Consider the following 24,796-nt stretch of genomic DNA (forward strand, 5'->3'; position numbering starts at 1 on the left):
GCACAGGCGCAGATAAGAATTTTGTCCCCTCACCCTCCTGTGACCACAAGCCAATTCAAGAAAGTGCACCACAACTGTGTAGAGCCAGACCCGACTCTGCCCCCCTCACAATTTACATTTGATTTCTAATTTCCAGTTGACCTCATATGGGCCAGACAGGAAGAGCCAAAGGTCTGGATGTGGCCTGGCACCCATAAACTGCCCAGGTCTGATCTTGCCTATGTTGAGGTTTAGCACCTTCAAACAGACCCTGGATTGACCCACTTCCTCTCTTATCTTTAACTTTAGGAAGTTTCTCGTTACTGATTTTCAGGATGATAAGAATCTTCTGAATGGCGAATATTATCATGCAAGCAGAGTTTACATCTACCCTTAATGAAATAAGTTTTATATAAGTTTAAAGATTAGAAATAAAAACATTGGGTTTTTTTTGAAAACAGCAAAAGGTGGATTAGAATGTTGATTTCTGAAAGTTAAAAAGCTAGATTGACTTAAAAGAATATTTCCTGTCGGGTGTTGTATTATGAAAGAATACATGAAGATTTTGAAATTAACTGTAATAAATTTTGACATGGGAAAAATGGCTAGTTGGAAAATAAACACATGAGATGGGAACTTTGAAATTTGACAGGGGGAACCAAAGAGAACTAAACCTTAAAATTAAAAGGAGAGGAGAACATTAAATACAATGGAGCAATACTATTGGACTGTAGAAGAAATTAAGATTGTTTGGGAACAATGTACTCAGAAATTGGTTACAAGATTGTCTGATACAATAAAAATGGATTTATCAGAGGATATAGAAGGACAGATTTAACTGGACAAAACAGACTGGGGCTGATTCAAAATGAATATGGAAAAAGATGTTGTGGGTTTGAAAATGGATGTATACGATATTGAAAGGGATGCTATAATGGGTTTACATTTGAAACCAGCTAACATCTTAATAATTAAAGAGAACATGCAAATAACAAATCAGGGGTCTGATTATGAAAGCCTTATTTAGTTTTATAAACAGGATGTGTTGAACTATTGAAGGTGTTCCTAAAAGGAGACAGAGAAAGCAATAAGAAATCAATTTGTGGGATATCATTTGACAGAATTAAAGATTATGCTTTTAAAAAATAAATGGAAGATAAGTGAATTTATTTGACCAAGGTTAAAATAGATGTGTTGTGGTTTCTGTTGGCTTTTAATGACCAGGACTGAATGATAAGGCTTTAAATGATAAGGCTGTGTATAAATGGGATTTCTTCTTTTCTACTTTTCTAGAGGAAGTGATAAGTTGGAATACAAAATGGACTCATTTGACTAAAGTTAAAATAAATTATTATTTCTGCAAACTCTTTATAGCTTTTTCCTGATTAAAACTGAGTTTTTATCATTTGATTGTTGAAATGGAATGAGATACGAGATTTTTAAAATTGAAATACAAGGGAAAATATTAGTTTGCTGTCATTCTTTTCACTTATCTGGAAAGAGGGAGGAAGTCATTTTTAATACCTTTTTTCATTTTTTTCTATCTTTTTGCACTTTTTTTTACCTTTTAGATTTTTCTTCATCTGAATTAGTTTTTTATCTTCATATTTGTAACCTTTAACAAAATTGTTTTTTAAAAGAAATAGTTAATACATTAGTCATAATACATGTTAACGTTGAAAACACAAAAAGTATAAGAAAATTTGAACCCTCTTCGAATAGAGAAATTCATTTGTTTGTTAAAGTCGGAATCATGCTTCAAGGAATGCAACCTTTCAGAAAAGTGATGCGAGGCAACGGGCTACACACTTTCCTTCAGTGACGTCACAGCCAGATGTGCCGGGGCTTAATGGCTTTTAAGGATCAGGAGAGCATCTCCCTTCCCTTCCGACGAATCACTTTGCACCGTGAGCCCCGCCTCCGCCCAGCTAGGGGACTCATTAACGAGTTGATGATTGGCACATTTGAATTCCTGCGGAGCAGCCTCAGGGGACCTTAAACATGCTGGCCAATGAAAAGCCCACTCCTCTCCACCCTCCCGCCCACCTGCCACGAGCCTCTCTCGAGTCCCAGGAATACCCTGTGGCCGCCACGGTGAAAGTTTGCCGTTTCCATAGCGACAACAAAGGTGCTGCAACGAGAGGCGGGAAGGCGTTTTTCGCGCATGCGCAACATGGTAGCCGCTCTTCAAGGTAGAGACAAGAAAAGGAAGAGTTAAAAGTCCCAATGGATCGATTGTCTAAGACAAGTGGGGGTCATCATGCTATTTATTTCCCCTCACTTTCTTTTTGGCTTCCCCTTCTGGGCACAGAGAATGATTGAATAGGCCTAGCTTTCCCTTTCTATAGGAGAAGTTAATAATAATGGATTAAAGTTGTATGTCTTCACCACGTAGGGTGGCTTACAACCATCAAATGTCAATAAAATCAATAAAACAAATAACCAAATATATTTCAATATATATTTAATGTTTATAGATAATAAAACGTAAATATTAAATATTATGTAATAATAAACATACTATTCAAAAATACTGAAATTGTTGATTTATACCCATTTTAAGGCTTTACTTCCATATGTAAGAATTACCAAATCGATAATGCAACATACAGTAAACTACTTCTTCCTATGCAGAGCTTGGTAGCCCATGCATTCTACCTATAGTGATTACAGGCAGCAAATGCAAACCTTTGCAACCTTCAAAATGCAGTAATGCTACCCAGGAAACCATTTTCACCTTAAAAACATCTTCCAAGTATATGTAAAAGCATTTAAAAGGGTTTCCATGTTAGGATTTATTTATTTATTTTGCTAGATAGATACAGTCTTGATATAGATAGTAAAAATCGATGGTTTTAGGATAATGTTATAGTTATATGGCGCCCATCTCACTCTGCAGAGCGACCTGATATGTGATAATAGACTGGTTAACCATTAGACTCAAAAGAGCAAAAGTTAAAACCGGTATAACTTGCACAATTACATATATAAACCTTACAGAATGGGAAAAGTGAAAATATTAGAATAAAATCTGAATGTGGTGCTCTCTGTATCCCTCTGCATCCTCCAAGAATGAAAATTTAGTCCATCAGCGTTGAGCGCTTGCGCAGTACCGTAAAAAACAGATCTTTAGAATGAGGCAAATGCGCAGGCGTGGCATGCGGAACAACAGCCCATGCGGAAGCTGCTACGAACTTCGAACGTCGTTTGTATCTTTCCAACCCCCATCCCATCATTCTGGGATTGTGATTGGTTGCCATAATGCTCGAAGGGCCCGCCCAAGAGCAGTCTTGTTGCTTTGTGGGTTTGTAGAAGAAACGAGCCGATGCACTCTGTATCGATTAAATAGGAAACAAACAATCCTTTGTCCTGAATATAAGAAATGATTTTATAATTTATGCTGCTGACGGAATAGGAAAAAGGCTTGGATTCCCTATAAACATTGAAACATTGTCGTCGCCCTCCTTATGATAATCGATGGAAAAATGCTCCTCCTCTTCCGGCCGCTCCCTGATAACGTCACTTCGAAGGCAGCTGCCAGAACGTGGAAGCGGAGGCTTCCGCTCCACGTGGCGGAAACGGAAGAACTGATATGGGAAGCATTTCTCGATGACGTCATTAGTTCTTCGACTTTTCCGCGAGCCGATACGGCTTAAGTAATTTTGGTCGCAATGGGAACCCGTAGGAGCCTACCATAACGTTGGAGTGGAACTAGTTCCCTTGGCGACGGAGGAACGCGATTTTGATTTAGATCCCGGTTTTTTTTTTTACTCTGTCCTCTTCTCCTCAATAGCCATATGAGGTTAGGCCTAAAGAAGGAGCAACCCGGAGAAAATCGGGAAGCAGTAAAGTATTCCTGGCGGGAGGAGAATCTGAGAACTGAGAAAATGGGCATTAGTTGACTTTCTTGCAGGGTTGTTGGTGGGCTTGCGAAGCGTATAGTCGATGCTTATAAATAAATATTAACTAAGCAACTTGCTGCAAGCTGAGCAACCTCCATAGGGTGAACGCTGAGGGGAAACGATTTATCCCGTTATAGGAGCTGAGAAAGAAAGGCCGGATTAAGGATGCTTTGGTACTTTCTTAGCGCTGTGTTTTTCAAACTTGACCATTTAAAGGTGTATGGACTTCAACTCCCAGAATCCCACAGCCAATTACTGTGGGGAATTCTGGGAATTGAAGTCCACATAGCTTAAAAGTGGCTAAGTTTGAAAGACATCATGAGTGATTTTTTTAAATTTAATATTCACAATCCAGGAAGTAATTTGGGCTAGGAAATTGTGCAGATGACCCAATGAAAACTGCTGTTGAATTCAAATCCTGAAATCTTAATAGATCTGAAAAATGTTTTATATTTTCATTATAAATTCATTAGCTAATTGAAAATCTGAAATGCATGCAGAAGTTTTTAAAAAAGGTGAGAGCCTAAGATGTTTGGTACTCTGCTTTTGAATAGAACTTGGCTTTCTTTAAAGTTATGCAAGTTGAAAAGTATGTATATGGAAACAGGAACTTGGATTAGTTGTTTCTTAAGTCCTGACTAGTTTTTGATCAGTCCCATTATATTTATGTGTGCAATTTATTGACAATATTCTCTTTCTCTTAAGGCTGTTTGACATCTATGGAGCCTCCAGACTCATTTCCCAACTGAGAAATGGCAGTAAGTGCAGCATCTATCTTAGATCTCTTCAATTATTCTCCTTTTCTGGCTCTCCAGAAAACTGAACTTCGTAATTATACTTACAGATTACCTTAGAAGCCCAGAGTATTTTGACCATTGAATGTTTGGAAATATTCTCAGTTTTAAACATTTGATAACTATATTATATTTGTAACATATAACACAAAATGCACTAAACATGTCATAATATGTACTATTTGGTTGTATTTGGAGCATTAAGATGAAAGATTACCTGACTTCCAAACTTGATTATTGGAGGAGCTATAAATTGGTATAAATTCTTCCAGACAAAGCTGTTTGATTTGTTAATGTTTAGCTGAATTTTTCCAAGCAAGCCAGTTTGGTTTAATGGTTAAAGGCAGGCGTGTCAAGCTCAGGTTGTCACGACTCACGTTGTGATGTATTGGGACTTTTTTTACCTTCGCTAATCTGGGCATGGGTGTGGCCAGTGTGTGATGCATCTGGCCGATGGGCTGGGAGTTTGACAGCCCTAGGTTAAGGCATCCAGCTAGAAAGCAGAAGACCACAAGTTCAAATCCCACCTTTGCCATAAAAGCCAGGTGAGTGTTTTTGGGCCAATTCCTTTCTTAGCTCAACCCACTCAAAGAGTTACTGTGAAGAAAATAGGAGGAGGAAGGAATGCTGGATATATTCACTACCTTGACTTATTTATAAAAATAAAGATGAGGTACAAATTAAATAATGAATAAAAATCAGATATTGGAGTCAAGTGGTTTTGCATGCAATTCTATTTATGCCTCCTTTACTCCTCACCCCTCCTCCTGTCAACCTACCTTTGACTTTTTCCATCTTACAGACTCCACCGCTGAATCCTCCACCAGATCTCCCCTTTGCTGCCACCTTGTTCCTGCCCCTCCCTGCCATCGTTTTCTTGATAGTTGGTTCCTATCTGCTGCTCCTCATTCTGGTCCTGGTCCTCAGACAATGCCTTCTGGTAACTGGGAGAAGCAATAGGGACAGTCAGTGGTTGGGGATTCAGAGATGAAAGGATACATAAGATTTGAATCATTTTCCATATTAATACCACTCTTATTTCAGCAGTTCTCCATTAGAAAATGAGCAAAAATAATTGATTTAGGCACTAATCCTATGAAAACCTGACTGGATTCTCATTCGTGCAGATTACATCAGTTATTCCATATAGTCAGATCTGTTTGCTACTGTTGCCTGACTTAGTTTTACATTAGCTTTTCTCCAAAGATTGCCAATATGCATTGTTGCTACTTAAGATACTTACGGACTACAGATATTCCTTGACTTACAACCATTTGTTTAATGACAGTTTGAAGTTACAAGGGCACTGAAAAAAGTGGCTTATAATCATTTTTCACACTTTCAACTGTTGCAACATTCTCATGGCTATGTGATCAAAATTCAGACGCTTGGCAACTGGCTCATATTTATGACGGTCCCAGTGTTCTGGGATCATGTGGTCACTTTTTGTGACCCTCTGACAAGCAAAATCAGTGGGAAAGCCAGATTCACTTAACTGTGTTACTAACTTAACAACTGCAGTAATTCACTTAACTACAGTGGCAAGAAAGGTCATAAAATGGGACAAAATAAATTGTCCCACTGCAGCAGAAATGTTGGGCTCAATTGTGGTCATAAGTCGAGGGCTACCTGTACTTGCAATATGTAAATCCAAGAAATAAATTATATAGAAGCTTTTATCACTGACAAACAATAGAGATGGAATTGTTTTTTCTAAGTAGTTCTTTTGCAATTAACCTATATCTTGTTTTGTTTTTTAATACTGCTTCTCAGGCCAGAGGTTTTTGTGCCAATTGCTGTTCCTGTGAGAAGCGGTCTTGGCCAACAATGTGTGAATGCTGTATGGCTTGTGCCAAATCTTGTGACTGTGCCCTTCCCACTCCAGCCCATTGTCTAGATCACTGCTGTTCTTGTGCTAATGTGAGTTTTCTCAATGCCCCCTTTCCCCCCCTAGAGTAAGAAGATAATTGGCTTAGACAATCAATTGTTAGGGCTGTGTTGAATGTCTACAGGAAAACCTCCAGCCTTTAGCAAATGTTAAGTGTGTCTATGAAATGGAAAATGTATTTTTGGTCCAACCTGAAATAAACATAGGGTGTCTTTAAGGTTTTGCAAAATTGTTCCAGGTGGCTGTGGGTCAATAGGATTGAAAGCTTGGAAATTATGCTTTTTCTGGATTTGGGCCGAGAGAATATCCAAAGGACAAGGCCGGTGTTGGATTTAGATTGGGGAGCAGCTTTATGTGGCTATACAGATAGTCCTCATTGATCGACCATTCAGTTAGTGACCATTCAAAGTTACAACAATATCGCACAAGGGGCACTTGCAATAGGTCCTCCTGGTTGCAACCATTGCAGTGTTCTGTGATCATATGATTATGATTCAGGCACTTGGACACTGATTTCATAATTACAACATCCTGCAAGTAATGTGATTGTCAGTTGTGACCTTCACTGCTGGGTTCCACTGAGCAAAGTCAATGAGGAAGCTGACAGGAGGTTGCAAATGTTTGATTTTGTTGTATGAGATGCAATGACAATAAAGCAAACTAAATAGCAGTAGCGCTTAGACTTATATGCTGCTTCACAGTGCTTTGCATCCCCCACCCCCAAGTGGTTTATAGAGTCAGCACATTGCCTCCAACAATCTGGGTTCTCACTTTACCGACCTTGGAAGGATGGAAGGCTGAGTCAACCTTGAGCCAGTCAGGATCACACCCCTCGCAGTTAGCAGAATTAACCTGCAATACTGCATTGATGCTGTAACTGCCCAAAATTCACTTAATGACAGCAAACGAGAGACTGCCACAACTGCCAATTTAGAGTTGCCCATAACTGTAGTCATCGCCACATACTGCACTGCAAAAGGGTTGTGGAGGTTGCTGAGGGCTGAAGATGTGCCAATGCAAACACCTCCCAAATCCCAACTGTGCATTATGCTGAGGTGAGCATCCTGCATGTGGTTTGCTGTTTGGAGACCCCCTAATCAGAACATTAAAATGTTATATATATGTTATATAATGTTATATATACATATAAAAAGGATGCCTATGCAACATATGCATACATTCCATCTCACATGCAGTGCCAGAGAACTCTGCTCCAGCCTTAAATTGTCATGGCCACATGACATTCCGCTTTATGACTGTATCATTTAGCGATGGGGTTACTTCTCCCAGCTTCCATCATTAAGTGAGGACGACGTGTATTGTTGAGTGTCCTTCCTTTCATGATGGAACCAGATTATCCAAGAATACACCAGTCATGCTATAAATATGTCCTTAGATTTCTGACTACTATAGAGAAGACAACAGCCTCCTAAAACGAAGATTCTAGGCCATGGAGAAAATAAGAATTTCTGGATGTCTAAGTTTGTAGGAAAAGCTGTATCAGTTAATAAAATGTACTAAATTAATTGAACATTCTTTTTTCTTAGCTTTTACAAGCAGAGTTGCTTTTAAAAAAATCAAAAATTGCCCTTGTCAATAAAACAGACAAGGGACAAAGTCTATTTTAAGCATGAGATGTAATCTCAAAGCCATGAAAAAATAATTGTTTTTAGAGTTTTTCTCCTGAAAGAGAAACAGGCAGATTTGATAAATTGAATGATTTAAGTTAACTTTTAAATTTTGAGCTGAAAAGCATAAATGACTGAGAAATAAAGTCAATACATAGTGAAGTGATAATCATGGAGTCATGCTTAAGAATGAATGGAATACAGATAATTCTTGATTTATAACCTTCCCATTACCGTCATAAGTTATGATAGTCATAAAGTAGGACACCCAATTTTACACCTTATTGTGGTGGTTGTTAGGTGAACCCCATGATTGTAAAGAAAATCCATTATTTGCTATGGATCATTTTTGCTGAACGTCAAAGGTAAAAGTTGGATTTCAGCAAAAATGTAATAAAACAGTCATAAATATGACCTGACATGTGGTCACATATTGGCGGAGGGGGTTGGCTATTGGATCTTAAGAACCAGGTCGTAAATAGCTCTGGGGAGGTCTGTCCTAACTTGGAATAATTGCTAAGCAACCAGTCATAAGTCGAGAACTACTTGTACAATACCAATTTAATTGACTGTTCCTGAGTAGAAAAATAGCGCAACTTGCTCTCAGTCTTCACTGAGATAGAAACACTGAAAGAAATGAATCTCAGCATTCAAAGTGATTTCCAGCTGATGTCCTTAATGCTGCCTATTATCTCTTCCTTAAACACAGATCACAATTCCAGCAGCTTTATGATAATCCCTCTGCAACATTGCTCCATGCTTTCAGTTGAAGCGATTAGCAGAGTTTGATGGAGAACATTCTGTGACGTAACAACATATATTTTTCACTTCCCAACAGGGCTTGGAACCAGGAAGTTGCTCCTTTCCACGCCTGTGTCCACTTTGTGACTGTGCCTGTACATACCAGCCCCCAGACTGCCAGAATATCAACTGTATTTGTTTTGAAATCAAGTTGCGTTAAGGGAACCTTAGCTTTCTAAATAAAAGAGATTTGTATCTGGATGCATGACAAAATGTAGGAGACTACAAGTGGTGGTTAATACAGTAAACTGTTGCTCACAATGGCAAAATTAACTTTTCTGTTGCCAAGAGGCTTAAAACTTTGCACTTCTTTTTATTGTTCCCCCCAAAAAATATTGCTGATTTTTATAATGCTTGTTTGATACCATGTTTTATATGAATTGCTGCATTTTATAATAAATTGAGTTGTCTATCCCGTGTCTAATCTTTGTATATGCATTAAAACAGTGGCCCCTTTTGGGCACCAAGGACTGATTCTATTGAGAGGTTTTTTTGGTGGACCAGAAAGGGTGTGTTTTTTTATGCTGCCTGCATCCCACGGATGGGGCTTTGCTTGTTTGTGTGGCCCAGTTTCTGGCATGCTACGGCTTGGTACTGGTCCTTGGACTGGAGGGTTGGGGACCTGCATTAAAAGTCTAATAAAACCGTGGAGATGTAGATATACAGTAAAGATGTATAAATACAAACTTCAGCGAAGAGTTTGGATGCCAATTTTATGGAAATGCTTAGATATTCATATGCACTTTAGTAGTTAAATGTGTTCATAGGGCTAAAAAAAGATGATCATATTTGATTATTCAATTTTGTTCAGCTATTGTTTAGCCAATGCATTTTACTCTACTCCCATGTTCTCAAAAAAGTCTTCCTTACCTAAATCATTTTATTGGTTGCAATCTGCAAACCCAAGTGAATTTTGACTGTGGCATACATAAGTACTCTGCAATTTTTAAATTACTGATTTGTGTGGGTCTTCAACTGAACTAGTGTCTTGGGAGCAAAGGCAGCAAAAATATGTACAAGGAAATAACTGGAAGTACAACAGAGTTGGAAGGGACCTTGGAGGTCTTCTACTCCAGGGATGTCAAACTCACGGCCCAAGGGCCAGATACATCATACGTTGCCCCACCCCTGGTTTAGTGGAAGGGGAAAAAAAGGTCGCAATATGTCACATGACGACATGATGGCACCAGTTTGACACTCCTGCTCCTGTCCAACCCTCTGCTCAAACAGGAGACAATTACACCATTTCAGACAAATGGTTGTCCAATCCAAAGTCTTTGTAAACTCCCACCCAAGTACTGCTTGACTGAATCTGCACATTATGTCAAGCCATCATAAAGCTAGTTTGGGTTACTGTGTTATGTGATCAATATACAATACCATAGTGGTTTATAAGCTGGCTTAATATTTATGATGCAGAACTCCAATAAACTAGTTGATTCAAACTATAGATAAATAAGTTATGGCTTAAAAGGTTATGTAAACTACTGATTTTCTAACAAGTTCAAGTTTATAAAGAAATTTATATTTTAAGCTCACATTTCCCTAACCAGGAAACTTTAAAACTGCATTTAAAGGAAAAGGGTAGGTTGAACGAGATGTGGATTCACCCACCCAGATTCATGCCTAAGCAGGAATGCCAAGCTATATCTCCTCCCTTTAGCCCGTTTGGTGCTTTATATCACACTAGCTATTAAAAGTTGTCTTGCTCTGTTTTTTATCTTACAGTGAAAGATACCGAGGTGCCTCATTTAGGTAGCACGTAGGCCAACTTTTTGCTGTTGGGCCTGAAGCAAAAACCTCTCCACCAGTGAAGCTTTGTGCTATTATGCCAAGCTGCCTAGGGCTATTAATCTGTTTGTGCAAGAATCCAGATAGCCCAGCTCACATGTCTGTAGCTGCATAATGCTGTTCCTCACGTAGGTAAACAAATTAAGGCAAATGCTATCTTGGTTGCCGTCTTTGTAGCATAGCCAGAATTCTTTCGACAGGTCAAATGTTGCTCTCCAAAGCCATGATTCTTGATTCTAAATATCAAAATACATACAGCATCAAATGAGCTAAATATATATACGTGCACAATGTGCATGCACAAACAAACCCACACGTGTAGCTTTTTCAGATCAGTACAGAAATAAACATTTTCATATGGATTTATGTACACACACATATTGTGTGCTTATTTGTATAAAGATGATCAGCAATCGTGTGCTTATTTGTATAAAGATGATCAGCAAATGACTTGAGGACAAAACAATTTGAAGGGCAATGGACAAAACCAGTGTAAATATGTAATGACTGAGGATTAAGGTATGAGGGCCTTTGGTCTTAACTGACTTAAAAGATTGCTGCTATACCTCCTAGACCGACATCATTAAGTCTAAACATTTGCATTTAGTCAAGTGACCTTATAACAAGGTTAAAGCCCACTGAATTATGAGTTTAGTATGGTGACAAAGATATGCAATTAAAACAAATTGATATGGTTATGTTCATTCCACAGGTAAGCTATGGTTTGCTTCACTATTTATTGAATAAATAGAAAAATACGAAGATAAAAATCAGTAATACCAAAAAGAAATTTTAAGTTTGTTGAAAATACTGAAAGTGGATGAGAATTGTAATTATGTAACACCCTTCTCTTTAAGATCAGGAGACCCTACCACCAGCCTTAAACTTTTGGAAAGTTGTTAGGGGTTGACTTTTCTCCAGGCACTTGGAATAGCTGGATAAATTTACATTGATGGGTTAGGCATCTGGTTTTTCTTGTTCATTGTATTGTTTTATTGTGTTTCTTATTATTGTTAGATTTCACCAGATAGGGAACCAGAGATTGTGTGTATGAGAGAGAGATAAGATTTAGCTAGAGGGTTGAGCCTGTAGGGTAATGATCTTAATTCTCCATTCCTATCGTTGAAGCCAATTGGTTCTATATACTCTGGTCCTGCCATCTTGACTTGGTGCAGCAATTTGAAATTACTGCTGCCACGGGATGTTGTTATCAGATGTCCTACCTTTAACCCTAGCATGTTAGATGGGGGTCCCAGAGCTTGGGAACCTGTGTGGTTAAATTAGCAGGAGCTTAAAGCTGATAAAAATGTCATAAATTAGCAGTGATTTGGTAGGGTAAAATGTGAGACTAGGAAAATCAGTCCCCTCCATTCCTCCTTTGGGAGACAGATCAATATCACAAGGTGTACAAAGCTTTCATGAAGTTTACACACACTGCAAAAGATTATAAATGCTTTCTTTCTAATTTGAAGTAAACATCAAAGGTGAAGATAAAAATAGAGAAATGTGGAGATCACAAACAGCATCTGAAGAGAATTTCCATTTGGGAAAAGCATGCAAGAAAAATTAAAGCTCTGCTAAGTTTTACAATCATTGATCTTTTATAGACAAAACAGATCTGAGAAAAGAGGAAGGGGGAGGGAGAGGAAGGGGAGGGAAAGAGGAAAGAAGAGGCTTTTAGTTCAAATTTGTTATCTATTCTTTAGGAATAAATAGATTACTATGAAAAAAAATCCCTGCTAGCTTCTCTGGATTTCTTAAATCTTTAATTCCAGCTTTTGAACAGTGGTTATCTGGAAGACAAACCTGAAACCTCCAACCTTTCACTCTATGGGTTCAGCCACAGAACTTTATTTTAATTCACAAAATAAACTTTCTTATAAATCAAGCTCTATTTCCGATGATAGCCTAGTTACAACCACTTATTTTCTTGGCAACATAATTAGTTTGCAGATTTAGATTCTGAATTCTCATATGGTGGCCTAGGACCCTAGGGTACATCCTGGAGGTGTCTCATTCAAGTCCTGACTAGGCCTGGCCTTTTTTAGGATATTAGCTTACATAAAGTTAGCCATCTGAAAATGAATTATCTACTGATGTTCTTGGACCTCTGGATAAGTACCAATACCAAGGAGCACTAGAAGTACCTAAAGAACTTCTTTATATCTTTCTCCCTGAGTCAGCCATAATAATCATCAGGAGCAGTCAAAAAAGTCAAGATGGTGACAGGGGTGGGATCCAACAGGGTTAACTACCGGTTTGGTGATTTACAATGTGTTTCCCTGCATGCTGTGCATGTGTAAATCTTCGTCAGCTTGCTGCCTGGACAGCTGAGCAGCACTGCGTGCAGGGAAGCAGCATGTGACAAAGCACTTTTTTCTTGCTTTTTCAACCGTAGCTGTGCCTCGCATGGCAGCTGAGGTTGAAAAAGCAAGAAATAAAGGTCAGGTAAGAGCCCAGGTGGGCAGGTAGGCTGTAGCAGCAGCAGACATAGAACTGGTTCTATGTCTGCTGCTCTTCAGAGCTACCGGTTCTACAGAGCCGGACAGAACTGGTAGAATCCCATCCCTGGGAGGTGATCCCACCACAATCCCAGCCTCCCTCTTTTAAAATATTTGGTGCTAAAAGGGGGAAGACTGTGTGGGATCACAGTCACTATTTTCACTTTGCTGACCCATCCTGCACACAGGACTGGACAATAATTGATCTTAAATACTGGATTTTGGTCAGCAAACCCATGCCAAGTAGAGTGATATGTTAATATTTAGGTTTTTTTTAAAAAAAACCCTATTTTCATTTATCTGTGAAAGTTTCCAATAATTTAGTACATGGTGTTGAACTTGATCATGTCACATGACCTATCGTGTGGCGTATCACAATGTTTTTTGCCTTTGCGGAGCCAGGATGGGCGTTATTGATTTTTATATTTAAAATTTATGGTACAAATATAAAAATCAATAACACAAGTTATAAAATATAACCCATCTTATAACTTCTTGAATTCCTCATACTGTACAAAATTGACAACATATTTCCATCATATGTGTAGCACACATATATGCTCCTTTAAAATATTTTTATAAGATATAAAAATATTTTACAAAAATATAAAAATATTTCTATACTTTTAATACTGTTAGCCATCTACTCTACAGCATACGCCAAATAAATAAATAAATAAATAAATCCCCATCCGTCCATCTTTACAGCCACAAATTCCACCCCACTCAGCTCAACCGCATCCTCCACCTTGGCGTGGAAGCCCATTCCCACAGTGAAGATGGTGGCAGCCCCTTCCCCTAGACCCCTTTTGCCAACCCTCAAGATGGCTGCCCCACCCCCTCTTAAACAGGGGAGGGGGCGGAGGGTGGGTGCGTCACTTTCCCATCAGCCCTTCGGCAGCTGCAATCCGGATTGCGGGCAGCGGTTTCGGGCAGGGGCGGGTCGCCTCCCCTCCAGGACTCCCAGGCTTTCCGAGGGCAGGGCCGGGGCGATGGGCGCCAGGCCGTGGAGGGCATCCAGGGAAGGCGTGGGTTGTTGAACGGGAGTGCCGCGGGCGAGCCCTGCCGCGTCCCCGGGCAGGACTGCAGGGAAAGCGAGGTGACATGTGCAGCCGAGGCTTTATTGTGGCCTCCCGGCGGGGGAGCCTCGGCTGGACGCTCCGCTGATTCGGAGGATGTCCTGGGCGAAAGAGGCGCTGTCCGGTTGCATCGGGGAGTTACGGGGCTGCGATGCCGCGGTAGATAAATCGCCGGGCGGGAGGAGATAAAATGGGGGTTTCCGGGTCTCTTTGCCTGGCGGAGTTGCGGGTGGAAGGGTAGCGCGGCCGGCTTTGTAGGCAGAGCTAGATGGCATCATGTGGGATGTTCCCCATTTAGGGAGGGGGCAACTCGGGGGCGAGAGCTGCTTTTTCCTCTGCTGCAGTGGGGCTTTTTTGGGGCGGGGGGAGAGAAGGCGGGTCAATCTCTGATGTGCCAAGAGGCCTTGGGGAAATAGTTTTAATTAGCTGAGAAGTAGCAGCTGTTAATTGGGGTGCGGTGGTTTCTCCAGAGGACGACCTAGTAATAGAAGGATGCAGGGCAGAGTCGATCTGTGGCGATACTTCAAGGCTTTTGTGGGTTAAAAAGGTTACAAGGGCATAGATATTCTTCCTTAAGATGGGCTTGTGATTCAGTGGAAGATAATCCTCTCTGTTTAGGTGCCTCTGTGAACCATGGCAGCTTTGGCTGTGAAAAATTAGGGCTTTTCAAATTTGACTTTAGAATGAGAGCACTGTGTTATTTATATATATATATTTGCGTTGCTGATGTCTCATATGATGCTTCCTGTTAATTTAAATGGAGTGGAGATTTTGTAGTTTACTCAACCTATTCTCTTAATTTTATCTGGATATTAAAAGACACTATATTGATTCCTATGTAAATATATTAATCATATGATTGTATTGTATGTTGATGTTTTTCGATGGAAGCTACCTTTGAGTTAGCTGTTTAATTCTTTGATTGTAAGCATAAAGCGGTTTATTATTGTTGAAAGTGTATCCCTCTTATTCCATTATATTCAAACTGGGAAACATATGAAAGACTTAATCATTGCTTCCCATTAATGATAATTTGATTGCAGAAACTTTATTTGCATTCCTGAGATACTACTTTTCTTGTTCTGGGAAAATATTGCTGTGGTGTGGAAGTGTCTGGGAAAATAGCTGTGGATACTCTTAGGAGATACCAAGTTTGAACAGTAGACCTTAGGCTGAAAGATTTTGGGGTAGAACCATATAAGAAAACCTGTTCCCTTCAGGATTACATGTCTGATTTTTTTTAAAGGTCCGCCTAAACTACTGAAAGGAGCAATATTCAATGCAAACATTCAACAGGGTAACTTTCTTCTATAAAGTGTTGTTAAATACTGGAGCAAAACTTATCAGGTTTTTTTAGGAATAACATTCAACAAAGAGAGTGGTGTGTTTCCACCTTCAATGTTCCCACAAGCCATGTCTGCTTTTGGGGATGCTCATGAATGGTATATGGGGGCTCTAAGTCGTCAGGAAGCAGCTGCATGTCTCCAGGGACATCGCCATGGGACCTTTCTGGTACGGGACAGTACTACATGCCCTGGTGACTATGTCCTCTCTGTCAGTGAAAACTCCAAGGTGATTTTTTTGTATAATCTTAATACCTGGTGGGGGAAAAGAAACATAGGGACTCTTTTGGAGAGTTAACAGGGAGTTCCTGATACATTTAGAAGAATGACTTTAAATCAACACTTGAATTTTGGTGTCCAGAATACTTGGCACTAAAGCATTCTGGGATTTGAAGTTCGCATAGCTAGAGGGATGCATCCTAGTTGGTAAAGATTGAGTGTTCTCTCATATGAATGTGATGAAGGTTTGGGTTAGCAGGTTTATGTTTCTTTGCCATTCTGTCTCTTTCAGGTTTCACACTACATCATAAACAGCCTCCCTGGCCGTTTACGGATTGGGGAGCATGAATTTGATGGTTTTCCAGCTCTTTTAGACTTCTACCGCCTGCACTACCTGGATACTACCACCCTGGTAGCCCCCCTGGGACGCGTTGTAGCCCCTTTCTCTGCCCAGCCACCTCCTGCTGGCGAGTGGGTCCGTGCCCTCTATGACTTTGTCGGCCGTGACCAAGAAGACCTTCCCTTCACCAAAGGGGAGCCTTTGCGAGTTTTGGCCAAGCCAGAAGAGCAATGGTGGACAGCTCAACGTGCCGATGGGCGTGTGGGTATGATACCTGTGCCATATGTCCAGCCTTGTCCATATGCTCATCCCAGCAGTCATGGCGCCCCCCGACACGCTCCTGTAATAGCCAGGGCAGTGCAACGAAGGGTGCCTGGTGCCAGTGATAAGACAGCACTGGCTTTTGAGGCAAGTCACCAAAACAGTAAAAATGTCTTTAAAAAGGGTCAGGATGATCTTGATCATGGAGGGTAGTGGGATGAATATCTGATTATTATGTGAATGGGGATTTATGACTGATAGTGGTGATGATGTAAATTAATGATGAATCTTGAGCAACACTTCTTTTGTTGCCAGGAGGCATGGAATTATGGCCTGCCTTCCCTTTACCTTTAAAAATTATGTCGGGGGGAAAATGCAAATTATGCTGATAGGATTTTTCAGCAGAATGTTGAGTAGAACAACTTTGTTGGTGAAAGAATCCAGGCTACAGACTTCTGTCCATGCTCTTAAGAAGCCCATTGCAACTATCAAACTATTTCCTAGAACTGAGGTATGTACAGGGGAGAGAACTTAAAAATCATAATAAACTAAACATGATTGGATTCTGGCATTCCTAGCAATCCGGTTCCTTCATGCCAGTACTTTTGCAACTTGGAAATGTGCTGGCATGGAACTTATTCCTCATTAGAGATGACCTTAAAGGAAGGTAAAAAGTTTCATCTGTCAGGTGTTAGGTCATTTTTCACCAGCTTGATACCCAATAGTTGTGAAAGTTGTTTGGCTGTATGTTATAGGAGTTATAATTCTAGCACAGAAGGTAGGAAAGGTTGAGATACTGAGATAGTACAGAAAGGTGGGCAGTCTTCTGATCGTGGCTTTGTGTCTTGTGATGTTCCACAGGTGGGTGATCTCATTGCAGTCACCAAGATGAATGTCAACGGCCAATGGGAGGGAGAGCTGAACGGGCGCCGTGGACACTTCCCTTTCACCCATGTCAAAGTCCTAGACTCTGAGGAAACCAGCTGAACACCCAGTGAAACACCTGAACTGTTGCTGACCCTCACAATGCTCTGAATTCTGAATTCCCTTTGAACTTCTTGAACTTTTTGATGTGAGCATTAAATTATGACCTCCTCAGTAGACTCTTGTGATGATCCAGCTCAGTTCCTCGGACATGGGCGCTGTAACCATCTTCACCTCAACTTAGGAAAGCTCCTCCTTGATAACATTATTCTTAAATGCTATTGTAGTTGATTTGATATACTTTGATTTTTCTGGGCTTGTTCCTTTTTGCTTCCTAAGAACCTTACTGCTTTGGCCTTGTGATTTTCAATTATATCCCCTCGAATTTGCTTCATTTGCATTCTATGACCTCTGAGCTTTCATGAGGAATCCTTTGCCTTCCTGTTTTCCTTGGGCCTTGCTTGCTTGGAGAGAGAGAAGTGGCCATATGCTTGGCTTTGATCAGATAAACAGAAGCGTCACTTCTTACAAGACCCTTGCTCAACGTCTGTTTCAAAACCAACTTGTTAATTAAAGTTTCCTGCTGATTATTTCTCAGCTGCTATGGACTTCTTTGGGGGGGGGAGGCTGGTGGAGGATGGATCTGGGAAAAAAGTAACAGTGCTGCCATGGTTACTAGCATCACAACCCAGGCCCTGCAGGTTGCCATGGGGAACTGGATCACAGCCTATTGCTGCAGATAGGCTGAAGATTGCAGCAGTATGCACCACAGATGTGGTTTTGGGCCTCTGATCTCCACCTGTTCCATCAAGCTTCCCTTTCCATGCGTAGGAACAACTCCTCTGGCTCACTGGTGCAGTATTTTTCCTTACTAAACTATAAGCAAATATACTGGTGCTTGTGACCTCTGCTTAGCTTCCCCCCCCCCCACCCAATATAATCTCAGTTCCCCTATATTGATTCATTTTCTGACAATATACATGGTGCAGTAGGTTGAAAATCCAGTGTCCTAGAAGAAACCTTTCCAATCTGGATCACAATTCTTAAAATGACTGCAGTGATCCCTCCAGTGTACATGGCTGGACATGGCTCTGCCATGTGGAATTAATATTTAGAAACTAGACTGATCTGATGCATTGTAATAAATTGAGGATTACTTTGACACAAACCAGAGACAAATAACACATGTATATATTTGTTTGAGGATTGGAGCAATTTAATGTGATAGGCAGGATTTTTTCTGAATTCCTCTACACATCTAACCTTGTATGCTGGTAGTAGGCATTTTCTATGGCTGAAATAGCCTTTTAACACTTAAAAGAGGCCAAGGACTCATTGCAGATATATACTCCTGTATTTTCTGGCTCACAATGATAGAAAACCTCATTCTAAGAGTTACAAAGCTCCTAGGATGTAATTCTGATACCACAAGTTACCCACTAATAATATAGTTTTAACTTTATTGTCATTGCACCTCATACAACGAAATTAAATACAATCTTCAGTGTATATTATGACTATGAAAATAAACACAAACACACATCCTTCACATTCTATACATTGAATTGAAAACCCCTGATATTGCATTAATATTTCACATAATTCAGCACATATATACTGTATATTAGATTCACTGAAACATAGCATTCTGGGCAAAAGCCTCAAGTTTTCCAAAGTTTTTTAAACACTTGTTCTTATGTTGCTATTACTCCTATGTTAAGCCAACATTTATATTTAAATTTATATTCTTCTATATACAATCTAAATCTCTGGAACAAGTGGGAGTGAATCTAATCCTTATCACCTTCAGGATAATCCTTTAAACCAGGGATGTCAGATTCGCAGTCTGCGGGTCAGATGTGTCAATGCTGGCCACTCCAATGCCCGGTTTGGCGAAGGGGAAAAATGTTGAGATGCCTCCGGCTTTAAGCATTTGATTCTTGGCTCTGTTCTTAATAATATGAGTATCTGAGGTCTTTCCATGTAAGATTTTGACCATAGATCCCATAATTTTTTAAAGGTATCCAGACATGTGGCTATGTTAAATTTTTGCAGCAAGTAAAGGCGAGCTTTGTGTGTTGGAAGCACAAACTTGCCAAAGACATTTTGTCCTAGTTATTTAGGTACACTATTCTTTTTTTAATTGGTTTTTAAGACAAGCATAAACAAACAAAACAAAAACATCAAGCCATCTTCCAGATAGATAGATAGATAGATAGATAGATAGATAGATAGATAGATAGATAGATAGATAGATAGATAGATACAGTGTGTCGGTTGGTTTACAAATTGTTTTGTGCTTCCATTTCGTAGTCTTCAATTACAATTACATTGTATATATTCTCATATTTTCAATCAAATATTAAATACATTAATATCATTGTTAATCATTTGACTATACTTTTATTCATTCATGTTTTATGAAATAATCCATATTTTACTTAATTTGTTTTATGTCAGTTCATATCTCAAATCCTACAATCATTTTGTAGATATAAGAATACATCTTTATATATTTATTATTTTTTAAGAATCTACATATTTCATTACCATGTTTTTTGTCTAACCATTGATAGAATAGATCCCAAATTTTATAAAATTGTTTATCATCTTGTTCTCTGATTCCAAATGTCAATCTACTCATTTCAGCACATTCCAATATTTTCTTAATGATTTCCTCCTGTAATGGTATTTTCTCATTTTTCCAATTTTTGGTAAATACAATCCTAGCCACTGTTAATACATTTACAATCAGGTATTTCAATTCTTTACTATATATTTCAGGTAAAATTCCCAATAAAAATATCTCTGGTTTCAAGTCTATATGCTTTTCTGTCATTTTTTCCAACCACGTGTGGATTTTAGTCCAATATTTTTTAGCATCCGCACAAGTCCACCACATATGGTAATATGAGCCAGGTGTCTGATGACATTTCCAACATTTTTCAGATTTGTTCTTCTGGTTCTTGCTATTCTTGTCAGGGGAAATGCCACCTGTAAAACATCTTATACAAATTTTCTTTATATGCTGTTGACATCGTCATTTTATAATTTTGAGACCACAATTTTTGCCATTTTTCTAGATCAATCCATATCCAAAATTCTTCCCCCAAGCAATCATTGTTTCTTTAACTTGTTCATTTTCTAGTTTAATTTCTAATAAATATCCATACAATTTTTTAATCACCTTTTCATCAGTACCTGTCAAAATCTTATCTAAATCAGTCAGTTTATCATAGAAACCTTCTGTTTTAGAATCTTTATCATACCTTGAATGTATTTGCACATATGAAAACCAATTCATCTTATACCTTGTTCCTCTAATTTTTGCATAGATTTAAGTTCACCCTTTTCATTCAATATTTCACCATATCTAACTGTTTGTTCCTTTTTATATATTATAGGATAAGAAAATACTTCAATAGTCGATAGCCAGACTGGAATTTTCAAATAACTTTGTCTTTTAGTCTTCTCCCAGTTTAACCACAGAGACTCCCGTATATAATGTCTTCTAAAACACCCCTGTGTTTTAGTTCCTTTATACCATAGAAAAGCATGCCACCCCAACAACAGATCATGTCCTTCTAATGTCAACAATCTAGTATTTCTTAATGTTATCCATTCCTTAACCCACATCAAATTTGCAGCTTGGTAATACAACTCCCAATTACGGAAACCAAATTCTAGCATCTTGCAAAAGTTTTAACTTTATTCTCGCTTTCCTACCTTGCCTTACCTTATATTTCAACACAATTTTATTTAAATCTTCAAAATAATCTTTCCCAAGTCTAACTGGAATTGTTTGGAACAAATATAAAATTCTGGGTAATATATTCATCTTGATTGTTGATATTCTCCCAATTAATGACAGTTGTAAATTTCCCCATTTTGCCAAATCTAGCGCTATCTGCTGCTTAAGTTTGATATAATTATTCTCTTTTAGTGTACTACATCTTGCTGTCAAATGTATCCCCAAGTACTTGATCTTATTCATGACCTGAATTTTCAATAGATCCGCCAGTTCTTCCTTTTGTCTTGATAGCATATTCTTTGTCGAGATCTTTGTCTTATCTTTATTTATTTTCAAACCAGCCACCTTTCCATATACCTCTATCTTTTCTATCAATTTTGATGCTGTTTCTAGTGGGTCTTCTAAAATGAAAACCAGGTCATCTGCGAATCCTTGCAACTTAAATTCTTCCTTTTTAATTTTCATCCCTTTTATATTCTTTTCTTCTCTAATATTTCTGTTTAGCACTTCCAAGGTTAACACAAACAACAGAGGTGACAGTGGGCACCCTTGTCTTGTTCCTTTTCTTAGATCAATAAAGTCTGTCAGTTCTCCCTCTATCATTACCTTTGCCATTTGATTATGATATATAGCTTCTATTGCTTCGATAAATTTTTTACCAAAGCCCATCTGTTCCAGCTGTAATAACATGAATCACCAATTCACATTATCAAATGCCTTCTGTGCATCTAGAAATATCAAAGCCATTTGTTTTTCAGGATGTGCCTCGTAATATTCCAAAGTGTCCAAGATTACTCTCATATTGTCTTTAATTCGTCTTTTTGGCAGAAATCAATTTTGATCAGGATGGATAAAATTGTTTAAGTATCTTTTAAGTCTTTCTGCCAATATTGAAGTAAAAATTTTATAATCTGCGTTTAGTAAGGAAATAGGTCTATAGTTCTTGATTTGTAATGGATCAACCTCCTCTTTTGGGACAAGTCTAATATAAGCTACTGACCATGATTTGGGTATCTTCTTCTTTAACATAACTTCATTCATAACTTCTAGCAATGGAAGGTTCAGCAATTCTTGTAGTGTTTTATAACATTCTGCCGGAAGTCCATCTGGGCCTGGTGCCTTTCCATTATTTTGCTTCTTGAGTGCTTCAGTTAACTCCATCATTGTTATATTGTTTTGTAACATTGTTTCAATCTCTTTAGGTATCTGGGGTAGATTAGCATTCTGTAAGTACTGTTTAACTCTTTCCTCATCAATATTCTCTTGTGTGTACAGTTTCCCATAATTCTCTTTACTACCATAGCAAACTTGGCCATGGTCATCTATTAATTGCAATATTTTCCTTGATTCTTTCTCCTTTCTCAATTTATATGCTAACCATCTACCTGGTTTATTTGCATCTTCAAAGTAGTTCTGTTTCGCACCTCTGATTTTCTACGCTAGTTCTTCTTTTTCTATTAGACTCATTTTATGTTTAATTATATCCATTTTTAACTTAGTGTCCTTTTTCTGTGGCATTTTCTGCAGCTCTTTTTCAAGTCCTTTATACTCATCCTCTTAAGCCTTAGGGGCTAGTCTTTTCATGGTATTTCTTTTCCTTGTATAGTTTACTATCAAGCCTCTGGCATATGCCTTCATTGTATCCCATACGTTCTGCATTGATGTATCTTCTTTTTTGTTTTCTCTGAAGAAGAAAGCCAGTTCTTTCTCCATCCACTTGTGAAGTCTTTTTCCTTTAATATAGTATTATTTAACGTCCATCTGGATCTTCTTCTTTGTCCTTTCCATTTAATTGTCATTGGATTGTGATCTGCCCTGGTACAGTATTCTTAAGACAAATCAGTGCAGGCTTAGTGTTATTAAAGGTTAGGTTTTAAACAAGCCATTCAGGTTAATATATAGCGCTAAACCATGTATGATGATTTACTAATTGCAATGACTTGCACATAGCACTAAACTATACTGTGATTTGTTTGTTTTGAGATTAGTGTGATGTATAAATCCCCCATTTATATTGAGTCTGATTTGGTGAATTGTATAAAAAATATCTTTGAGAATTTAAAACGTGACCAGATTGTCACAACAGCTTCCAATCCATAGAACTATGATCTATTCATGCAACAGATCAACAAGCTGAAAACTATAGATGATCATACGCAAGTTTCTAACAACCTTTCTGTGGCTAAATTGACAAGCCACAAGGAAATATCTTGCTCATGTTTATACTTGCCTCTCCCAGAAAGTTGCTTATGTAATGTAAAATGAGAGCACTTTTTTTCCCTTAGGGCAAACATTGCAGAATGCATTTCTGTCCACCTCATGCTAATGAAATGTTTGCTGAAAACCATCTGATTTATAACAACTCTAGTACAGCCGTTTCCTTCTGTGTTAATTATTGGGTGGGGAAGAATATGTGTGATTTCCAGTTCTTATTAATAGCTGAGGTCATGCAAAGGCATGGTTTGTTTTAATACCAGTTATCCTCTACTTAACAATGATTCATTTAGTGACTGTTATAACTTACAATGGCACTGAAAAAAAGTGATGACTGGAACTCGCATGACTGTTGCATCTCCATTGTTACACGATCAAATTCTGGGGTTTGGAAACCAGCATGTATTTGTGGCTATTGCAATATCCTGCGGTATCGTGATCACCTTTTGCAGTTTTCCCAGCCAGCTTCTTACAAGCAAAGTCAATTTGGGGGGGATGGAGTTGCTTAACAACTGCATGATTCACTTAACAGCTGCAGTGATTCACTTAACAACAGTGGCAAAAAAAGTGGTAAAATCAGGCATAACTCACAACCACCTCGTTTAGCAAGGGAATTTCTGGTCCCAGTTGTAGTTTCTAAGCCAAGGACTTCCTATTAAAAGTTTGTTGGATAGCCATACCAGTCAGATTCTATCTATCACATATGGCTGGTGAATTACAAGTGCTGGATTCATACAGAGTCCTATGCTGAAAACAAATTGTTTCCTTAGTGGTTTAATGCGAGGAGGAAACTGACAAAATTAATGTATGATTTATACTACAAGCACAATAGCTTTATCAGAACTACCTAAGACTCTGCAAACCTGTCAGTTCTCTGGAACTGTTCCCCAAGAGACACTGGTGCAAACTTAGAGGATGAGAGGAGAAATGGGTTGCATTCAGAGATGGACAAGGGGTAGCAATGTCCAAAAATAAGATCAGGTCATACATGTAGCTTAATATGTCTCTGGAGAAGCCTTTTAATTTATGGAAGGGACTAGAGAAGCGTCTAAATTTCCCGCAATCCTTAATGTCATAAGCTGCCCAGAGTCGCCTTGTTGCGAGATCAGTGGCAAACAAATTTAATAAACAAGCCAACCCTTATCCCCACTCCTGAAATCAAAAACTGAACCTCTGATCTGTTTGTTACCTGTCCGCCTGTCTTCAAATTTTTGCTTTCGTATTCCTTAGGCCTACAGGGGAAAAAAAATTGTCCTTTGATTCTCTGTGCCTGCCCTTCTTGTTATGTTGCAGTTGGCAGCCTTCACCCATTTTACTCTTCGGTGTTTTAAAAATGCTGTTCCTTCCCGAGGACAGTAGGTGGCATTGACAATCTTGGCAT

General features: G+C 38.8%; 2 protein-coding genes and 1 long non-coding RNA gene across 4 annotated transcripts; 2 read left to right on the forward strand and 1 right to left on the reverse strand.

The window, feature by feature from the left end:
- Window positions 1-3,642: 3,642 nt before the first annotated feature.
- On the forward strand, window positions 3,643-9,462 carry LOC148124404 (uncharacterized). 2 transcript variants are annotated; one of them, XM_087918324.1, is made up of 5 exons: window positions 3,643-3,781; window positions 4,587-4,639; window positions 5,478-5,615; window positions 6,449-6,595; window positions 9,030-9,462. In XM_087918324.1, the coding sequence occupies exons 2-5, from the start codon at window positions 4,634-4,636 to the stop codon at window positions 9,150-9,152; spliced, it is 414 nt and encodes a 137-aa protein (XP_087774450.1). In that variant the 5' UTR covers window positions 3,643-3,781; window positions 4,587-4,633; the 3' UTR covers window positions 9,153-9,462. The 2 variants fall into 2 exon arrangements, with proteins under 2 accessions (XP_087774450.1, XP_087774451.1); XM_087918325.1 differs by having other exon boundaries at window positions 3,705-3,824.
- Window positions 3,699-5,539, reverse strand: LOC148124405 (uncharacterized). Its single transcript, XR_015740441.1, has 2 exons — window positions 5,455-5,539; window positions 3,699-3,858 (listed from the first exon to the last, which is right to left on the reverse strand). It is a non-coding gene; the product is annotated as an uncharacterized LOC148124405 (long non-coding RNA).
- Window positions 9,463-14,149: 4,687 nt separating the features above from the next.
- LOC113443596 (crk-like protein) lies at window positions 14,150-18,040 on the forward strand. Its single transcript, XM_026711938.2, has 3 exons — window positions 14,150-15,935; window positions 16,218-16,673; window positions 17,388-18,040. Exons 1-3 carry the CDS (start codon window positions 15,762-15,764, stop codon window positions 17,511-17,513), a joined length of 756 nt encoding a protein of 251 aa, XP_026567723.1. The 5' UTR covers window positions 14,150-15,761; the 3' UTR covers window positions 17,514-18,040.
- The last annotated feature ends 6,756 nt before the right edge of the window (window positions 18,041-24,796 follow it).

The sequence above is a fragment of the Pseudonaja textilis genome, chromosome Z (genome assembly GCF_049901715.1).
Source record: "Pseudonaja textilis isolate UNSWEBS1 chromosome Z, rPseTex1.2, whole genome shotgun sequence".
NCBI lineage: Eukaryota > Metazoa > Chordata > Lepidosauria > Squamata > Elapidae > Pseudonaja > Pseudonaja textilis.